This window comes from Ranitomeya variabilis, chromosome 7 (genome assembly GCF_051348905.1).
Source record: "Ranitomeya variabilis isolate aRanVar5 chromosome 7, aRanVar5.hap1, whole genome shotgun sequence".
NCBI classification, from domain to species: Eukaryota; Metazoa; Chordata; class Amphibia; order Anura; family Dendrobatidae; genus Ranitomeya; species Ranitomeya variabilis.
In genome coordinates this window covers 80,687,003-80,708,792 of record NC_135238.1, presented here as the reverse complement: position 1 = coordinate 80,708,792, position 21,790 = coordinate 80,687,003, and the positions used below count along the sequence as shown (strand labels likewise).

The window sequence follows — 21,790 nt, the reverse complement described above, 5'->3', positions numbered from 1 at the left end:
ACGCTGCTGATATACCGCTGCTCTGTCACTGTACACTGCTGATATACCGCTGCTCTGTCACTGTACACTGCAGATATACCGCTGCTGTCACTGTACACTGCTGATATACCGCTGCTCTGTCACTGTACACTGCAGATATACCGCTGCTGTCACTGTACACTGCTGATATACCGCTGCTCTGTCACTGTACGCTGCTGATATATCGCTGCTCTGTCACTGTACGCTGCTGATATACCGCTGGTCTGTCACTGTACGCTGCAGATATACCGCTGCTGTCACTGTACACTGCTGATATACCGCTGCTCTGTCACTGTACACTGCTGATATACCGCTGCTCTGTCACTGTACACTGCTGATATACCGCTGCTGTCACTGTACACTGCTGATATACCGCTGCTCTGTCACTGTACACTGCAGATATACTGCTGCTCTGTCACTTTACACTGCAGATATACCGCTGCTCTGTCACTGTACACTGCAGATATACCGCTGCTGTCACTGTACGCTGCTGATATACCGCTGCTGTCACTGTACACTGCAGATATACCGCTGCTGTAACTGTACACTGCTGATATACCGCTGCTCTGTCACTGTACACTGCAGATATACCGCTGCTCTGTCACTGTACACTGCTGATATACCGCTGCTGTCACTGTACACTGCAGATATACCGCTGCTGTCACTGTACACTGCTGATATACCGCTGCTCTGTCACTGTACACTGCTGATATACCGCTGCTGTCACTGTACACTGCTGATATACCGCTGCTCTGTCACTGTACACTGCTGATATACCGCTGCTCTGTCACTGTACACTGCTGATATACCGCTGCTCTGTCACTGTACACTGCTGATATACCGCTGCTGTCACTGTACACTGCTGATATACCGCTGCTGTCACTGTACGCTGCTGATATACCGCTGCTCTGTCACTGTACACTGCTGATATACCGCTGCTGTCACTGTACACTGCAGATATACCGCTGCTGTCACTGTACACTGCTGATATACCGCTGCTCTGTCACTGTACACTGCTGATATACCGCTGCTGTCACTGTACACTGCAGATATACCGCTGCTCTGTCACTGTACACTGCTGATATACCGCTGCTCTGTCACTGTACGCTGCTGATATACCGCTGCTCTGTCACTGTACACTGCTGATATACCGCTGCTGTCACTGTACACTGCAGATATACCGCTGCTGTCACTGTACACTGCTGATATACCGCTGCTCTGTCACTGTACACTGCAGATATACCGCTTCTCTGTCACTGTACACTGCTGATATACCGCTGCTCTGTCACTGTACGCTGCTGATATACCGCTGCTCTGTCACTGTACACTGCTGATATACCGCTGCTGTCACTGTACACTGCAGATATACCGCTGCTGTCACTGTACACTGCTGATATACCGCTGCTCTGTCACTGTACGCTGCTGATATACCGCTGCTCTGTCACTGTACACTGCTGATATACCGCTGCTCTGTCACTGTACACTGCTGATATACCGCTGCTCTGTCACTGTACACTGCTGATATACCGCTGCTCTGTCACTGTACACTCAAGGTAAAACACGGGCCTGTCTGCTGCAGCCTGAGGAGGGGAAGCTGGGTTTGCACTAGGGACCTTAGCTGTATCCGCTGTGTCCGGTCATGGCCGCAGGTTTAAATTCTCATTGCATAGTGCTTCTGATCGGTGAGGGTGGTCCGGAGACCCCAACAGTCAGGCACAGCTGCACTCTGAGGTCCGGCGCTCCTGCACGGGCGGTGCTATGTACAGGCTCAATGGTCTGTGTGAGAGGGAATGTCCAGTCCACACTCAGTAATGAGCCCCCACACCGACCCTCACAGTCCTGTAACTGCAGACTACAGAGGAGGGATTCAGGAACACGTCCGCACTACACATCCCATCATGCCTGACCAGCGAACAGCACCATGGGAGATCCCGTCCAGCCACTCCGGCGGCGGCGGCACTGTGCGTCACGCAGGTCCAGTTTCTCCGGCTGGTCTAGGAGTGATGACGTCACTGCTGAACTTCCAGCCGTAAAGCGAGCTCTTATGTGAGGCAGGGAGTGCAGTCAGGACTGCGTGCACCGCAATGCCACCAAAGAAAGTGCCAGCTCCTCCGCCAACGAAGAAGACCGACCAGAAGAAGAAGGAGAAGATCATAGAGGTGACGCCATACTGCAGCCCGTGTGCTGAGCGCAGCGACTCATGTGTGCGGGCGGCCCCGGCCTGCCGGCTGTCATCCTCCCCAGTTTGGAGCCCTGGTACTGGGCCTTACCTCTCCGGTGCTGTGATTGGGGCTGATTACCCGACGTCTCAGAGCTGATCCTCCGAGCCCCCTATTATGTTCCCCTCTTCTATAATGCCAAGACATAAAGGGGGGGCTCCAGGGGCAGCAAAGGTTGGACAAAATGCTGAAATAATTAACTCCCCCCTAGATGCCCGCCGGGTGTCTGCCCCTCGCCCGGTCCCTGCCCGCTCCCGCCTGGTGTCTGCCTCTCGTCCGGTTCATGCCCCTTCACCTTTTTCGCCGGGTGTCTGTCTCTTGCCCGATCCATGCCCAATGTCTGGTCCCGCCGGGTGTCTGCCCAATGTCTGGTCCCGCCGGGTGTCTGCCCCTTGCCCAGTCCCGCCAGGTGTCTGCCCATTGCCAGGTCCTGCCGGGTGTCTGCCTCTTGTCCGGTTCATTCCCCTTTTCCGCCGGGTGTCTGTCTCTCGCCAGATCCATGCCCCATGCCCGGTCCCGCCGGGTGTCTGCTCCTTGCCAGGTCCCGCCGGGTGTCTGCCTCTCGTCCGGTTCATGCCCCATGCCCGGTCCCGCCGGGTGTCTGCCCATTGCCAGGTCCCGCCGGGTGTCTGCCTCTCGTCCGGTTCATGCCCCATGCCCGGTCCCGCCGGGTGTCTGCTCCTTGCCAGGTCCCGCCAGGTGTCTGCCTCTCGTCCGGTTCATGCCCCTTCACCTTTTCCGCCGGGTGTCTGTCTCTTGCCCGATCCATGCCCAATGTCTGGTCCCGCCGGGTGTCTGCCCAATGTCTGGTCCCGCCGGGTGTCTGCCCAATGTCTGGTCCCGCCGGGTGTCTGCCCAATGTCTGGTCCCGCCGGGTGTCTGCCCAATGTCTGGTCCCGCCGGGTGTCTGCCCAATGTCTGGTCCCGCCGGGTGTCTGCCCAATGTCTGGTCCCGCCGGGTGTCTGCCCAATTTCTGGTCCCGCCGGGTGTCTGCCCAATTTCTGGTCCCGCCGGGTGTCTGCCCAATGTCTGGTCCCGCCGGGTGTCTGCCCATTGCCAGGTCCTGCCGGGTGTCTGCCTCTTGTCCGGTTCATTCCCGTTTTCCGCCGGGTGTCTGTCTCTCGCCAGATCCATGCCACATGCCTTGTCCCGCCGGGTGTCTGCCCCTCGCCTTGTCCCGCCGGGTGTATGCCCCGCGCCTAGACTGTAATGAGTGAAATGATATGGAGCAGTTTGCCAGTGATCTCTGTATGGAGAAGCTCCATCTTGTCTGGAAACATCAAAATGCTTTAGATGTATTGAAAATAGAATGAGCTAATCTGCTTTATGTATAAAATGTGCTCTGGCATCCTGAATGCAGACCCCATCTTGCAGTCCTAGCTGCCCCCTTAGGGCTTGTTTCCACTTGCGAGAAACACGTCCGTGTCTCGCATGTGGAAACCAAGCTCTGGCGCCGGCACTTGGGAGCGGAGCGTGCAGCTCCATGTGCTCCTATGCAGCCGCACGCTCCGCTCTGGAGTGCCGGCGCCAGAGCTTGGTTTCCACATGCGAGACACAGACATATTTCTCGCAAGTGGAAACAAGCCCTTACACTGATGCTCACACCCGGACACTGCTTCCCCCTCCCGGGTTCGTATATGATTGGAGGGCTTCCTGATGGATTTCCACAGACATATGCTAGTATTTAGGACCATGGTGGCATATGTCCCTTAGGTTCTCCTTTAAAGTCCCTCTAGTTTTTTTATTTCCTCATCATTTATCAGTAATGAAGGTTTGCTGTGAATACACCCTTAGTCTGTGTCAGTATAGTCTTGTTTCTACACCGTAGCTTTCTCTTGTCCTATTCTGAGTATATTTCTTTTCTTCTGGCATCTCACGTCCCATATAAGTCTGACAATCGATCTTACAGATGAGGGGTAGCATGTACTTGGATTCTTCTTGCATTCTGGTGCCATGATGAGCATTGTGGGACTGGAGCAGCCATTATTCTAGTGCAGTACAGAAGCCTGCGGGTTGTATGTACTTGTCTGTGGTGGCAGCATGGTTGCTACTTTTATGGTTATTCCCAACCTAGATGGAATCCCGATGCTATCTCATCGGGAGGGCGGTAATGTCACTATGGGGGCAGACATGCGGCGCTGTTGTTGCCTAATGGCATCCTGTGATAATCTAATGACTTTTGCATCAGGGGACTCATGTGCTTGACGCCTACGCTTATATGCAGTTTTTTTGTCCCAGAGATGCTGTCGCTCTTCAAGAGTCCCTTTTGCCCTTTGTTGTCTTCGACGTTGTGCCTTTGCTACTTTCCTTTCATTGTCATTGGCGTACTTTTTAGGAGGAGCCATGTTGGCATTGATATAACCCCTTTAATGTGACCGGCTTCCTCTGCCTGTAGATACATAACGCATCTGCTGCCGGGATCAGCTGAATGATTCACTGTGCCTGCGCAGAATTCGTGCAGGCGCAGTAAATCAGACCGCCGTCTTCTTTGTACAGACAGATAGCGGCTGTCACATTAAAACTGTGCATGTGCTCCTTCTGTACAAAGATGGTGGCGATCAGTGAATCATTTGGCTGATCCCGGAGGTGACATGTTCGCGACGGTGTTCCACTGGTGGTACCGCACAAGAGGATGTGTGAGTGGTGCGTACGGCATATAGAGTGTGTGTGTGGTGTGACGGTGGTACCGTGCAATAGGTTGGTACCAGCAACCATCACTTGGGTTTCCCAATATGGCGGTGAACGTCTTCTGCTTGGAATCCTGGGATACGGTGACATCTGGACAGAACAGGAAATGTAAACATTACAAGGCAATTGTAACAACTCTGCTGGCATCACGGCATGGCCTCTCATCTCTCACACTATCTTACCCACTGCTCCAGGTCATGTTGTGGTTTCTGTTTCTTGCCGGCTCCATATTCTGTGTCTCTGCTCTCTGCATGCTTCCTGGCTGTGTGCATAGGGGGGCGGCGCCTGAACTCTCTGGTTCTTATAGGAATCTAGTGCACCTGTCTAATCTGTTCCTGACCAATTACCAAGAGGCCTCCAGTATTTAGTGCAGCTCCACCCAGTGGACTGGGCCTGTGCAATGTGATAGCTCAGTTTGTGTTTTAAGGTACCGTCACATTAAGCGACGCTGCAGCGATATCGACAACGATGTCGATCGCTGCAGCGTCGCTGTGTGGTCGCTGGAGAGCTGTCACACAGACAGCTCTCCAGCGACCAACGATGCCGAAGTCCCCGGGTAACCAGGGTAAACATCGGGTTACTAAGCGCAGGGACGCGCTTAGTAACCCGATGTTTACCCTGGTTACCATTGTAAATGTAAAAAAAAAACACTACATACTCACCTTCTGGTGTCCATCATGTCCCTGGCCGTCTGCTTCCCGCACTGACTGTGAGCGCCGGCCGTAAAGTAAAAGCAGAGCACAGCGGTGACGTCACCGCTGTGCTTTACGGCCGGCCGGCGCTCACAGTCCGTGCGGGAAGCAGACGGCCAGGGACCTGACGGACATCAGAAGGTGAGTATGTTCCGTTTTTTTTTTTACATTTACAATGGTAACCAGGGTAAATATCGGGTTACTAAGCGCGGCCCTGCGCTTAGTAACCCGATATTTACCCTGGTTACCATTGTAAAACATCGCTGGCATCGTTGCTTTTGCTGTCAAACACAACGATACACGCCGATCTGACGACCAAATAAAGTTCTGGACTTTCAGCAACGACCAGCGATATCACAGCAGGATCCAGATCGCTGCTGCGTGTCAAACACAACGATATCGCTATCCAGGACGCTGCAACGTCACGGATCGCTATTGTTATCGTTGCAAAGTCGTTTAGTGTGAAGGTACCTTAACTTCTGAGTTTGACAGGCCTTGCTCTGTGTTACTCCCTCTCTAGAGGCTTTTCTCAGTGTTCTTGCCTTGATCTTGTTGTCTGCCCTCCAGGAGGTAGAATATCCTGGTCCCTGTGTCTTTGTTCTTGTTCCTTGTCTTGTTCCATTACCTTGTCTGAACTTAGTCTTATCTCAGTCTCCTTGTCTGTGGCTTCCTTCCCTGCTGTGTCTTTCCTTGTGTTCAGTCTGCTTATGCTCCGCACTCTTGCAGCTCTGCCTGCTCTGAACCCTTGTGACCTTGCCTGGGCTCCGCTCTCTTGCTGCTTTGCCTCTGCTCTGCACTCCTGCGGTTCCTGCCAGCCCTGTGTTCTCTGCCGTGCCTGCCAGCCCTGTGTTCTCTGCCATGCCTGCCAGCCCTGTGTTCTCTGCCGTGCCTGCCAGCCCTGTGTTCTCTGCCGTGCCTGCCAGCCCTGTGTTCTCTGCCGTGCCTGCCAGCCCTGTGTTCTCTGCCGTGCCTGCCAGCCCTGTGTTCTCTGCCGTGCCTGCCAGCCCTGTGTTCTCTGCCGTGCCTGCTTGCCTACTCGTCCAAGTTTCAGCAGTGCTCATCTGCCAGTCGCCCGCACCTGTCCTAGTGTCCCTGTTCTCCAAGTGGGATCAGCAGCCACAGCCAGACACCACCCTGGAGTAGCACCTGGCAACTGCCTGCCACACGAGCCTGCCTTCACCAACAGAGGCTCCAGCAAAAACCCAGGCAGCTGTCATAGTCACGCCCCTTCCAGGGTAGTCTGGTTTGTGGCACAGTGGGGCCACAAACCCCCCGAGCTCTTGCCCACCAGTCAGGGCGTGAGCATGACAGCTATTATATAAATAGATTCAAAGGTTATTTTGTCCTCTGGAACCTCCAGCGATCCCAGGAATTAGGCTCTGCACAGCCCCGTCTTGTATGAAGTAGAAGTGCACATGCTCGACCTCCACTTCATTCATTGTCTATGGGACTTTTGGAGAAAGCAGTGGTAGCAGCGCAATGTCCCAGCACGATCCAAGTCGCTGCTTCCAATCACCTCAAGTCTTTCCCAGACCGCAATCAGTTCTGATGAAGGTCTAAACAGACCGAAACGTTATATTGTGGATTGCTAATAGATCTGCTGCACGTTTATACATTTCTGAGTGCCAAGTTTATAGCTGCTACTGGATTACGGGTTGGAACCCTACTTGGGCGCCTGGTCTACTCACCAGGAGTGCCGTATATTCCTTCTGGACATTTTGGAGAAAGCAGACTACAGTGCTGGACTATTTTCAGCAGTCCCATTGAGAAATTTAGCATGTGCACTTCCGTTGTATTAATCATGGGGCTCTTGAGAACCCAGTTCCAGGGACATAGGATCCCCATTCTCGGGATATCTGGAGCACTGACCCAGCAGTCAAGTTATCTCCTATCCTATTGGTATAACTTATAATTTGGGGAAAACACTTTAAGAATGATAACCAACACATGGCGAAGAAAACCTTATGCCACAATATGCACCTTGCCCTTAAAGGTATAACAAGATATGGCATGGGAAGCACTTGCTATTGGCTGTCACTACATGAGTAGCTTGCGGAAAAGGCCAAGATGGCTGTCTACACTACACCAGTACCGGTGCCATGTAAACTGTACATATGATCCTTTGAGGGAATAGTAGGATGGAGGACCACTGTGTAACTTACCCATAGGCGCTGCTAGTAACTGGGCCTCTGACCTTCTTCTGTCTGTTGTGGTCACCGTGGATAAGTGGCATCCCAGGGCCACATATCTAAGGTGACCACAATCTCTTGCTGATTGTCCTGGCTGAAAATCCTCTGCGTTTTCCAGTAGCTCCGTTCTGACACTTAGAAATCTCGTGCACGTGCTGCGGAGAATATGCATAGGGCAGATTTACATGCAAAGAATGACATATTGAGCTTATTCCCGACTATCCGCACAGGTATTTCCTGCAGTGGGAAGTTGGCAGCAGACGTGCCATGTGGGAACTTGCCCTTAAAGGGAAGGTGCCACCAGTTTTCTTGTAGTTTGTTTTTTTGTGAAATTAAGCTTAAAATAGTAAATAAAATGTATTAATGCAATGTTTGCACTGTTTGCAAACATTTCTATATGAAAAATATTATATATTTTCTTACAAATATATATATATTGACCACTAGGGGGAGCATTTTCCGTTCTAGACCTCAAGCAGCTATAGTAAGACTTACCAGCTTTACTGTTAGCTGGAAAATCTGGGCAGTAACTGCTGACATCAGCATTTCCCTCCCCTTTTGGGTGGTCTAATATCCCTGGGGCAGAATGAAGAGCAGCATCACAGGGCAGAGCCATTTTGTGTGTGACTGCCCTGTGATCTGCTATCACCAGCAGTTACTGCATCAGAAGCACAGTTTATGTGGTGTGTATGGAGCAGCATTGTCTGTGCAGAGCTGTCTGTGACTCATCCCTCAGTAAGATAAGAAGGAGATCCAGGTCTGCAGTGAATGGCCAGGCATTGTGGAGGGAGGGGAGAGATACATTGTATGGCTGACAGAGGTGTCAGGTGTCACCTCTCTCTGCAGGCTGGGAATGCAGCTGAATGGAGCTCCTGTGATAGAGAGTAAGTGGAGCTGGGCAGAGAGCACTGGGCTATAATAAAATGGCAGCTAGTCACACCTACAGCAGTGAGTTGTGCAGCCCACAGAGGCGTGCCCAGCTCACTGCTAACGCCTCTCCAATGTTATAGATAGGGTCAGCGCCGGTCTATTATCTCCTATGTCCATGGGGTGCTGTAAAATGACACTGTTAGTGCCCTGCTACTGCTGCAAAACCAAGATGTCAGCCCCCAGTTCCTTTTTTAAACACATATAACACACGAAATCTGTTTCACATGCATTTAAAACTTGGTTATAGCAGCATGTTATGCTACATTACAGTGATTTATTAATGATCTACAAACGCGGTACCTTATACGATGCCACATTGTACAATCAAATGGTGGATTTGTCCTAAAATACATTTTATCTTTGATTGCAGGACAAGACATTCGGCCTTAAGAACAAAAAGGGTGCCAAGCAGCAGAAATTCATAAAAAATGTCACACATCAGGTGAAATACGGGCAGCAGAACCCTCGAGTGGTAAGTAAGCGTTGTGTCCGGTGCTTTGTAGCTGTCATACTGACAGTGTGAGTGGTACAGTCATTGCGCCTTATGGCATTACTGGCAGGGTGGTCTAGAGCCCTCCTGTCCTAAGAGCCACCCCTGGTAATGCGCAGCCAGTCCAGATCCACCTCTAGATGCCGAGGCTTTTCCTGCACTAAAGGCCCCGTCTCACTAAGCGATTTACCAACGATCACGACCAGCGATATGACCTGGCCGTGATCGTTGGTAAGTCGCTGTGTGGTCGCTGGGGAGCTGTCACACAGACAGCTCTCTCCAGCGACCAACGATCAGGGGAACGACTTCGGCATCGTTGAAACTGTCTTCAACGATGCCGAAGTCCCCCTGCAGCACCCGGGTAACCAGGGTAAACATCGGGTTACTAAGCGCAGGGCCGCGCTTAGTAACCCGATGTTTACCCTGGTTACCAAAAAAAACAAACAGTACATACTCGCCTTTCGGTGTCCAGGTCCCTTGCCGTCTGCTTCCTGCTCTGACTGAGCCGCCGTACAGCGAGAGCAGAGTGCAGCGGTGACGTCACTGCTGTGCTCTCACTTCTCACTGTACGGCGGCACTCAGTGAGAGCAGGAAGCAGACGGCAAGGGACACCGAAAGGCGAGTATGTACTGTTTGTTTTTTTTGGTAACCAGGGTAAACATCGGGTTACTAAGCGCGGCCCTGCGCTTAGTAACCCGATGTTTACCCTGGTTACCAGTGAAGACATCGCTGGATCGGTGTCACACACACCGATTCAGCGATGTCAGCGGGGCCTCAACGACCAAAAAAAGGTCCAGGCCATTCTGACACGACCAGCGATCTCGCAGCAGGGGCCTGATCGCTGGTACGTGTCACACATAGCGAGATCGCTATGGAGGTCGCTGTTGCGTCACAAAACTTGTGACTCAGCAGCGATCTCGCTAGCGATCTCGCTATGTGAGACGGGGCCTTTACTCTGTTTATTGTCCCTGTAATTATTCCTCGGGCCGCTAATCAGCAGAGCTAACGTTCTTAGGAGCCTGTGTGCCAACATTCAGATCATTATCAGTACATCCCCTGTGTGAAGAGAGAATACCCTGCCGGCAATAGCGCAGCCTGTATGGGGGGTTACTATGGAAGTAGCAGCTGTGTCCATCCCCCTGCATGCTCACTTGGATTGCCACATGGAAGACCAAGGCTAATCACCTTTTTTCTGTATCATCGATCAGCACTATTTTGGCAGCTTATCCGATCATGTAAAAGCACTTTAGCGGCTTGAAAAAAATCAGACATGGTGCATTATCCCCTGGCTGACCCCAGGACTTTTTGTTTTTGTTTTTTTCTTTTACCATTAGCTATAACTTGTGGTTTTTATTTTTTTTTTACAGTATGTTATAGTGTTCAGTGATGGTTTAGTTTACCTTATAATGTTCTGACATTGGGATGGGAGTTTAATTTTTCCGGCATTCATGATGTGGTAAAATTGACCATACAAATCAATACTTCAGGTCAGTATTATCTGGGGCAGGTGTAGGCACTGGAAAAAGTGGCAATACTGGTATTACAATTTTTTTTTATTTTTATTCCGTTATGGTGCCCGCCATACTGGTTACCCTATATACTCTAGTATAAGCCTAGATTTTCAGCCCATTTTTTTTAGGCCGAAAGTGCCCCTCTCGGCTTATACTCGAGTCATTGTCCCAGGGGGTCGGCAGGTGAGGGGGAGCGGCAGGAACCGGCGGCTGTCACATCATACTAACCCCCTCCCGGTGCGTTCTCTGCACGTCTCTGCTTCTCCGATGGTCTCTAGTGCCTGCAGCTCTTCCTGTGTTCAGCGGTCACGTGATACCACTCATTAAAGTAATGAATATGGACGCATCTCCACTCCCATAGGTGTCGAGTGCATATTCATTACTTTAATGAGCAGTACCATGTGACCGCTGAACACAGGAACAAGCTGCCGGCACGCCCGAGACCATCAGAGAAGCAGGGACCGTGCCAGGAGGGTGAGTATGACGGGGGAGGGTGAGCCATGCTATATTCACCTGTCCCCGTTCCACCAGCTGGGCTCTGTCTTCCACATCCTCTGGCTGTGACGTTCAGGTCAGAGGGCGCGATGATGTGTTTAGTGCGTGCCCTCTGCCTGAATAGTCACTGCAGAGAGCCGGAAGACACAGCGGCACGCAGCAGTGGAACGGGGACATGTGAATATTGCAAGTGTCGGGGGCCTGAGCCAGTGGCAACTCCCGCACCTGGCCCCTATAGAGCGCCGGTGTTCCTGCCTGCTCAGGACACTCTGCGCCCAGCGATGAGAGGTGACTGTTTTTTTTTTGTTTTTTTTTTATCGCAGCAGCATATGGGGCATATTATGCTGTGTAGCATCTTATGGGGCCATCAACCTTTACGGAGCATTATATGGGGCATATTATTCTATGGAGCATCTTATGGGGCCATCATTAACCTTTGTGCAGCATTATATGGGGCATATTTTAATATGGAGCATCTAATGGGACCATTATTAACCTTTGTGCAGCATTATATGGGGCGTATTTTGTATGGAGCATCTTATGGGGCCCATCATGAACTGTATGGAGCATTATATGAGACTCCTGATTCTATATGGATATTCAAAAACATTTAACCTACTGATGTCTCAATTAATTTTACTTTTATTGGTATCTATTTTTTTTTTTAAATTTACCAGTAGCTGCTGCATTTCCCACCCTAGGCTTATACTTGAGTCATTAAGTTTTCCCAGAATTTTGTGGCAAAATTAGGGGTCTCTGCTTATACTTGGGTCGGCTTATACTCGCGTATATACGGTAATTACTTTATATTTTCAAAAACATATACCTTTTTTTTTTTTTTACCTTTTTTAAGTGATTTTGCAGTCGTTGGATCGCTTTATCTATATAGTGTAATACTACAGTATTGCGATATATAGTGAAAATGACGGTCCCATATGAAACCCAGGCTACGGCTAGGCTTCACACGAGTACCAAGATGGTCGTGACTTGGGTCTTCAGCAGGCTGCCATGGCTATCCATAGCCACCTGTGTGACATCATGTTAGAAATTAAGTGGTTAAACAGCAGTAATTAGAGCTGTGGCAGATGCCAGCAGTGTGACACAGCCGATACCTTCCCTGTATAGTGCGGGCTCAGATCATGCACCTGAACCCAGTGTGTGCCCTACATGTACGCCATACGTCAGGAATGGGGCTACAATGATTGTTCTGGGTACAGTGTTCATTATAGCCTGTCACAGAAGGCGGGGGCCTATGTAAATCACTAGGCTCTGGCTGATGGCTAGAACAGTGACACGGCAGAGGGGGTGGATGCAGGTCGTATGACTGAATCATGGGAATTGTAGTCTGCAGTCATGCAGACGTCATTGGGTGGGGGGGGTGAGTCCTGGATGTAAGTAAAGGCAGCACCCGACCAAAGAAACCAGAGGCCGAAGGGACCTCAAAATGAGATGAAGAGGTATTGTAGAGGTTTGTGGGCTCGATAAAGTGCCGCATAGACACGTCAGCAGTGCCGCAGCCAATCGGTGAGCCCAGCCGCTCTGAGCACGGGACGTTCTGACTACATGGAAACTTCCCGCTCAGAGCCGCTGAGCTCACTGATTGGCTGGTGACGTGATGCCACCGCCGCACCAAATGCCAAACACTGGAGCAGTGTAGAGACTTGCCGGCGGACCCAAGGAAGAGGAGGAGAGCATAGTGTTTCTTCATCATCAGCAGCCAGGGACCAACAACCCCATGAATGAAGACTTCCCTTAGTGGGGTCCCAGCTTTTTTTTCTCTAGAAAGCTAAGCCATGAAGTGGGATGTCCAGGGAGGATACGTTGTCGCCTACCCATGGGATAGATTTGGGTGATAACTAGTGATGAGCGAGTATACTTGTTGCTCGGGTGGTCTCCGAGTATTTATGACTGCTCGGAGATATAGTTTTCATCGTGGCAGCTGACTGATTTACAGCTACTAGCCAGGCTGAGTACATGTGGGGGTTCCCTAGCAACCAGCAACCCCTGTGTGGCCTGATACAGACTGGCTTGGTGGGGATGGGCCTCTTACAAGACATATTGAAGATTGTAGTGTCAGATGTCAGAACATTTTCAGCTTTTTCTGTTCTTTAGGTGACGCAGACTGACGCTGATAAGAAAACTAAAAAGGATGACAAAAAGAAAGATCTTCAAGAGCTTAATGACCTCTTTAAACCGGTAGTAGCTGCGCAAAAGGTCAGCAAAGGTAGATTAACTGCATGAAAACTCAGTGCATGTGTGGGAATGGGAGCGTTCCTGGGCACAGTCTGTATTACTGGGGTTTCTTTTTTAAAATATACATATATTTGTTAAATCTTTAGTATGGCATCATCTTAATATGGTGTCCACCATTAGGCTACGCTCACAAACTGCTTAAAAAATCTGCAACGCTTTGTTCTTTACCATTCACAATAGCAGCTGTAAGTCACGATCGGAGGGAAACCATCATAATGGCCCATAAGGCATGAAGCCAATGTGAACAGACTCCTATTCTGTGAGTACTGTAAGATGCATTCAGTGGCCAGGATTTGGTCTTGGTTTGAGACACTGACTGCTTGTGTATCGGGTCAGTATAATCTAAGGGGCATGTTACTACACCACGTGTATACCAGCACATGACTTGTTTGCATACCCTATGATGGTCCATTTTTGTAGCCATTTAAGTTAATACTAGTGAGCAAAAAACTTACTGCACACTGTCATTCATGTGCTATTTTTCATTAGTACAAAACTAAACACACTCACAGTCAGAACTTCCCATAAAAATATATAACTTTATTAGTACATAAATACACATATAAAAAGCTGTAGAGCAGGTTAATGAACAACAGGGAAAACCAGGACATGCACTATATAACGGTCCATATGCCCACAGGCTCAAGGCAGACTAACTGCAACGACATCAGTTTAATAGAGTCGATCCAATGCATTAAGTATGGGGCCCATGCTGAATAATATGAAAAATCAATACCCCAGAGAACACACATAGTAGTATAGCATTAAGGAACTAGTATATAACATATGTAACTACCTGATGCCGTTCACAGCAAGACGCCGAGAGTGCACCCGACGTACGTTTCGGAGGTCACCGCTCCTTCCTCAGGTGCGGTGAGCTCCGAAACGTACGTCGGGTGCACTCTCGGCGTCTTGCTGTGAACGGCATCAGGTAGTTACATATGTTATATACTAGTTCCTTAATGCTATACTACTATGTGTGTTCTCTGGGGTATTGATTTTTCATATTATTCAGCATGGGCCCCATACTTAATGCATTGGATCGACTCTATTAAACTGATGTCGTTGCAGTTAGTCTGCCTTGAGCCTGTGGGCATATGGACCGTTATATAGTGCATGTCCTGGTTTTCCCTGTTGTTCATTAACCTGCTCTACAGCTTTTTATATGTGTATTTATGTACTAATAAAGTTATATATTTTTATGGGAAGTTCTGACTGCGAGTGTGTTTAGTTTTGTACCATATGGTTGGCAGTTGTTTCCTGACTACAGTCTGGATATACATGCATTGAGGTACCTTTGTGATATATTTTTCTATTTGCACTCTTGTTCATGGGTACCTCTGCATGACTATGTATTTAACAATCTCCCTTTATATTTTTCATTAGTGTGTATATAGCCTTAGAATAAGATATTCAAGGGGTTATCCATCTTGTATGTTTGTTTTTGGTTTTTTTTGTTTTTTTTTTATACCGTGGGATCCATCCAGCACAATGATGAAGTGTCCTTGTGTTCCTCGGAGTGACATGTCCCCTTCACTGTTCACAGCTGCTCTTATGGATGCGCTATGGTTAGTGATGAGTGAGCATGGTCGGATAAGGTGTTATCCAGGGTGCTCGCCTGCTAATGGCGTGTTCTAATACAGTATTTGAGTCTCCTTGGCTGCAAGTCTCTTAGCTGTTAGACAGCCACAACACATGCGGGGATTTCCTAACAGCCACGGGGACTCAAATATGGCATTAGAGCGCGCTGAAGACACTATTGGCATTAGAGCACACTCGCTCATTACTAGCTATGGGTTCTGTATAAATAATGATGAGGACCCTTCATTGTGCTGATTAATGTAGGTTTCGGGACCCCTGTGTATGAGCCAGAGCATAGAGCTGCTGTGGAGGACCCAGGTCATGGGTGTATGATCCGGCCGCCTTCTTCAGCCCCCATTGTGGGCTCCTCACCACTTCAGTCCCTCAGTGTAATCTATGAAAGCTGTGCCTCTCACTGCAAGGGATAAAAACCAATCTCCTGTCCCTCACTTCTCAAACCCAGTTGTAGGGTGAGCCGCTCCCTAAGTTTCTGTCTTCTCATTTCCGATCTGTAAAATGCTTCTGAGTCCTCTGTGTGTGTGATGGCGGGCCAATCTGAGGGCTATAACTCACAAAACTGGATGACTTGATTATTTTTTTTTGGTCTTACATAGGCGCTGATCCAAAGTCTGTAGTATGTGCTTTCTACAAGCAAGGCCAGTGCACAAAGGGCGACAAGTGCAAATTCTCCCATGACTTGTCCTTAGAAAGGAAATGTGAGAAGAGGAGTGTTTACGTTGATGGAAGAGATGATGAGCTTGAAAAAGGTACAACTGTCTGTGCACTCCATTGTTGCCCAACCCCTAAGGTGAAGTGCCATTCATATGACCCCCAGGGTAATTATTAGACATGACGTCTGTAGATGGAGTGTTCTGCCCATCCATATGTAATGGGGGAGCTGCTGGTTATGGGGCCACTTGCATCTATCGAGCAGAACCCTATGAGTGGACTTGTCTGAAGCATGGCACCTAGGAATAGACTGTGTATTGTATCTTTTGCTATAGATGTGAATAAAATAGGTGGTCTCACTAATTCATCATGGCTTACCCCTATGTTCAGACTCGAGAGCTGCTTGACTATATCCATATTCTTATTTGTAGATACAATGGAGAATTGGGATGAGAAAAAACTGGAAGAAGTGGTGAACCAGAAGCACGGAGAAGCAGAAAAGAAGAAACCTAAAACCCAGATAGTAAGTTATATTTTTGGTGTTTTTTTTTTTTTTGCATTGGTGGGAAGCCCCCCGTAGTTATCTCCGTCAGTGTGTACTATGTGGGGACTTTCTGACCATTAATGAATGGTGAGGCTGCACACTGCAGGGAGGTGTGGTGGGACATGGAGGCCGCTCAGATGAGCGGCTGTCCATGTAAATCCTGCCGAGCGCAAGACTGCTTCCCCTTCCTGTTTCTTAAAGGGGAAGTTGTAAGAGAGGGAATAAATACATGATGAACTGATATGGGGTAAGGACTTGTGCACACCAGTCGTTTCCCTGGAGTGATGCATGCTCCCCTCCTGGTAACCACTTGTGGGCAATACTTATTGCAGCATGCTCCAGTCCGGGCATGGTGTGTGGGTGAATATGGAGGGGCCACTGAACTACTTTTCTGTTCTGTGACTGGGTCTGGATCCGGGAGCTGATCTTTACACATTTATTGTCACAGGTTTGTAAATTCTTCCTAGACGCAATAGAAAGCAACAAATATGGCTGGTTTTGGGTCTGCCCTGGTGGAGGCGACACCTGCATGTATCGCCACGCGCTGCCTCCCGGCTTCGTATTAAAGAAGGACAAAAAGAAAGAAGAAAAGGAAGATGAAATTTCGTTAGAAGATTTGATAGAAAAGGAGGTATGCCGAATTACTTTCACAAGGGGCGACAGTCACCTTCTTCAGAGCTTCTACTATGGACAATGATTTAAGACATGACTACTCCCTACAGTATGGATTCCTGTAGCTCCATAGCGCCCCATAACAGTGCCTGCCAGAGAATCCCACCATTGTGGTCACCGGTCCCAACAATACGACAGATTACTATCACAGTCCACATGAGACCCCAGGACTGCTGGTTGTCCCCTGCTATCTTACTGGGTTGTCATGTCTGCCATATCTAGTCTTTTAGCCGTAAAGTTGTCTACCTTGTAAACGTGAGTGCGTGTTTTGTGATTTGTCCTTTTCTGCTCTATAGCGTGCTGCCCTCGGACCAAATGTCACCAGGATCACCTTAGAATCATTTCTCGCTTGGAAAAAAAGAAAACGGCAAGATCGAATAGTAAAAGCTGAAGAGGAAATGGAAAGGAGAAAGGCCGACTTTAAAGCAGGGAAGTCCTTGGGGGTACGTATTACCAGGTGTCCTTACAGTGGTAGCTTCTGCATTGCTCCAAAGCCTCTGTATTCGTGATCCTGTATTTCGCCTTCATAGATCAGTGGTCGTGAAGTGTTTGAATTCAGACCTGAGCTTGTGGATGACGACGATGAGGAGGCGGATGACACCCAATACATTGCTGAGACAGATGAAGATGATGTAAGCTTTGTCCTGTGATTGCCTATGCCTCTATAATCTGCGGATTGTGACTGCTGTACCTGTGTTCATGTAGAGTGCAACTGGAATGGGTCATCAGAAAAAAAGACCACCTGTTTAAATCAGGAAATTGCTACATTTTTTGTTGTTTTTGGGTGTGTTTTTTTTTTGCAAATTTTGAAATTTCTATAGCGCTATCCACATGGTCTGTGTGGGAAAAGTGACAGCACATGCATTAGTATGGTTCATTTTACAGATGAGAAGCAGGTAACTCTTGCCCCTATCCAAAATGCACCAAGGACCCACAGCCATTTGCCTGGCGAATCTTACCTGCCTGAAACATTTCTCTTGCTGTCTTACCTTGACCTAATACTAAACTTTTATTTTTTGCTATTTTCAGCAGCTACATTGACATAGGCAGCAATAGGCTGGCACTGACTCATTGACATGTGGGCACAAAGGTCATAGTGCAAGGTGGGGAAGAGATGAGCTCAGACATCAGTTATTGTTACCAGTCATAGTAAATCCTGCCTGTGCTGATAATGAGACTACTGCGCAGAACTGGACGGATCAGGCTAGTGATAGGCATAGTTGCCAAAGTGAAATTGCAAGCTTTCTCCTTTTTGTTTCTTTTAAACATGGTGATATGGAAAATTTAAAAAAAAAAAAAGTTCAACATTTTGTTTAAACAATTACTCTTACAATAGAAACTTGATTTAACCATAAGATAATTTGCTATGACAACTCCTACATAGGTTGTGTCCCTGCACTCCACGTGGGCTCTGCCGCTGAGCCCGTGTGTTTTCCGGCACGTCCGCAGATTTCATCAGGTGGAATCGCCATAAAACGTGTGGCTGTTAACATGTTAAATGCCGCTGTTAATCTCCAATAGCCGCATTTAACATGGCCGCACCGGAAGTGCATTACAAATCCTGCCCATCGGCACCCCTTTCACATGATCACGGGGTGCTGATGAGTCGGCATGACAAGCCGGGGGGGGTCTGCAGGAGACCCATGTGGTTGTCCTTGCCAGGACTGAAGCCCTGCTATGTATAGCACAGGCAATTGGAGTATCGCAGCTTCAAGTCTCATAAGGAGACTATTGAAGCCAGTAAAAAGTATTAAAAAAAAAAAAAAGTTTTAAAAAATATAAAAGTTCAAATCACCCCCTCTTTTGCCCCATTCATTCAAAATAAAACCACAAAAAATAAAAATACACATATTTGGTAGGGCGTTTCTGAACGCAGCAATATCTATCAAAATATAAAAATAATGAACCCAATCAGTAAACGACATAACGAGAAGCAAAAGCAAAACTCCAGAATTATGTTTTGTTTTTTGTTGTTTTTTTTGGTCGCCGCAACATTGCAAGAAAATGCAAAAAAAAAAAACAGGAGATCAAAAGAACGTATCTGCTCCAAAATAGTATCAATAAAATCGTCAGCTCAGCGTGCAAAAAATAAACCCTCGCCCAACCCGAGATCACAAAAAATGGAGATTCTGCAGGTCTCGGAAGATGGCGCCATTTTATTTTTTATTTTTTACAAACTTTTGAATTTTTTCCCATCACTTAAGTAAAAATCCTGTAGGATTTGTGGTGTGTAATTAGTCTGATTTTAAGGAAAGAAGTGAATCTGTCTTCATCCTTCCCTACCATCAATGTCTCTTTTTCTAAATTGGGGGGGGGGGGGGGGGGAAAACTTGGGATCTCATGTAAAACACCACCTCTCACATCCATTGGAAGGTGGATTTTCCCCTGTGAATACTTTGGACCTTTTCTATGTTTGCGGAGTAAAGCCCACTCATAATACAAGAGGCTTCAGGATAATTGGGGGGGGATCTGGTAGAACTGCTGATTTTATGCTGATTTTGTCTATTCCTCCTACTGTTCCCACCACAGGGTGTGACCTAATGTTAGTTTTGTTTCTCATAAAATGGATTTTCATTCCAACAGTTGGACACTTCCGATGTTCAAGACATTGACCTGAGTCGCTTTGTCCTGAAAGATGTTGATGAAACGGGCATCACCGTCGCCAGCCACGAGCGTTTCAGCACATACGTCACACCGGCAGACAGAGACGGTAAGTGAGCAGCTCGCCTTATGGTAATGCTTCATAGCCTAACATTCCACCAGACACACATGGATGTTTTTATTTTTTTTTGCCTTTTTTTTTTTTTTTCTCAATGCAATGAAGTGTTAATGGGCAAAATTTGTAAACTCATCATTTTCAATAAAAACTTGATAAATCTGTTCATCGTAGTGGAAAAAATAATTGTGTAGTTAGATCCAATCATTATATACTATTGCATCTTTGTGTCAAGTATTGAAAAATTGTAAAAGTAAAAACAAAATAGAAGAAAAAAAAAAAAAAAGCCGCTTTCTCCTTACTTGGACCTGGGCAAAGTGCGGCCCACATCCAGCCCTCTGGCTGTTCCAGTCTGGCCCATGAGCTGATACAGCTGAAGGGCTGAAAACGGTGGGCCACGGGCCGCACCATGTCCTCCCCCACCAGCTTCCAAATATCACGGCTGTCGGCATACTGAGGATGCATATAGTGGTCAATACAATGGTGGAAGACGGCGCCACCGACTTCTTCCACCAGTCTGTGTGTGCAGCTGAGACTTCAAAGCCAATGGCATCACTACTTCACGTCTGCTATGCATAGTCAGTGCACTGGAGCAGAGCCATGGGGCAGGTTTGTGTTGTTTTTTTTTTAATTTTTTTTTTTTATAAACGTGTGCAAGGGACAAGTGCCGCTATGTGAGGGCTCATGCTGTATATAGGGGCTGTGTGTGGGCTCCTACATTAATTCTGCTCAGTATTAGGTTATACAATGAATATTACTATAAAATAATTAATATTGAGCAAAATTAATGTCAGCCTATTAGTCTGGACCTCCATAACAGTCTCTCCTCTGGCCCCTGGAGAAAATTGTTTGCCCACCTCTGTCCTTACCAATTTCTGTTACAATAAAAAAAAAAATGTAAATTTTAAAAAAAGCAAAATTAGTATTCATTGTCACATCCATTACCTACAAAATATATTCTTTTATTTAACCCATCTGTTAAACGCTCCTCCTGAGCACTGGACACTGACACAGTAGTTGATATTTCGAGACTGCAGTCACAGTTCAGACAGTAAGGGTATGTTTCCACGGTCCGTAAAGGCTTCGGGTTTGATGCTGCATTCATCTGCTGCGTCAAACCCTAAGTGTCCAGATGTTACAGCATAGTGGATGTGATTTGAAGAAATCCTGTCTCCACTATGCGTGCAAGGACGCCTCCGGCGTCTCTGCGGAGATGGACATGTGGTGCGTCTTTCGAGACCGCAGCATGTCAGTTTATCTTGCAGAGACGCTTAGTCTCCTCAAGATAAATGTCACCGTACAATGTATTGGACGCGGTGATTCTGCACAGTTCAATGAACACATGCGGAATCACCTGCATTCAAAAGCCGGCATCGCTTTGGACGGATCGGACATGTGCTGCGTCAAAAGTGCTGCCAGTTTCTGACCGTGGAAACATACCCTAAGACATGTAAAGCCGGCAGGAATAAAGTGCAGATATCATGCTGTACTTGGATGTATGTCCGTTGGCCTCGAAGTATTGGGTTGTGATTGCTTCTCGCCTATCCCTGTCTTTTCTACAGATGCAAAGCTAAATGAAGCATCAGGCGGTGACATGAGAAATGGAGAACACCATGATTATGCCGAAGAAAGTGAAGAAGACGACGAAGAAAATCTAGAGGATGCAGTGCCTGTTGATGAAAATCTTTTTACTGGAGAAGATCTAGATGAACTTGAGGAACAGCTGAATACACTGGATGAATGAACATTGCTGCCGGCCCTCACATCATTAGTAGGATATTCAGACTGCCATGCCGTTACAACTTGATTTTTTAATAGGGAAAAATGACTGTCCCTTCTCGCTTCTACAGAGCACATCACAAACGATTAAAGAAACCATTTCTCGTGTCGTAATTTTGACAACTGTAAATTGGTCAGACTCTATAGGAATGAAAAATAATAAAGGTCTTATTTGGATGTAGTGGCACATGATCTGTTTTATTTAATGCTTTGTGTATTATGTTGCATTTGTCTTGATTTAATAAAAACCTAAGGTAAAATGTGGTAATGGATGTAGTACAGTAAATCTGCACTGATCTCCATCCTCTCTTATGTAGCCTGCCCGTCGTCCTCCTTTCTGTTA

At 47.7% G+C, this 21,790-nt stretch overlaps 1 protein-coding gene across 1 annotated transcript; it reads left to right on the top strand.

The window, feature by feature from the left end:
• The first annotated feature begins 1,936 nt into the window (after positions 1-1,936).
• Positions 1,937-21,624, top strand: ZC3H15 (zinc finger CCCH-type containing 15). Its single transcript, XM_077275361.1, has 10 exons — positions 1,937-2,177; positions 9,108-9,209; positions 13,346-13,457; positions 15,682-15,834; positions 16,168-16,259; positions 16,729-16,911; positions 17,249-17,395; positions 17,483-17,584; positions 19,536-19,662; positions 21,231-21,624. Exons 1-10 carry the CDS (start codon positions 2,103-2,105, stop codon positions 21,410-21,412), a joined length of 1,275 nt encoding a protein of 424 aa, XP_077131476.1. The 5' UTR covers positions 1,937-2,102; the 3' UTR covers positions 21,413-21,624.
• The last annotated feature ends 166 nt before the right edge of the window (positions 21,625-21,790 follow it).

Coding starts and splice junctions, on each gene's coding strand:
- ZC3H15 (XM_077275361.1), top strand. CDS start 2,103: ATGCCACCAAAGAAAGTGCCAGCTCCTCCGCCAACGAAGAAGACCGAC. Junction 13,458..15,681: donor TGCGCAAAAGGTCAGCAAAG/GTAGATTAACTG, acceptor GGTCTTACATAG/GCGCTGATCCAAAGTCTGTA. Junction 16,260..16,728: donor AGAAACCTAAAACCCAGATA/GTAAGTTATATT, acceptor TTATTGTCACAG/GTTTGTAAATTCTTCCTAGA.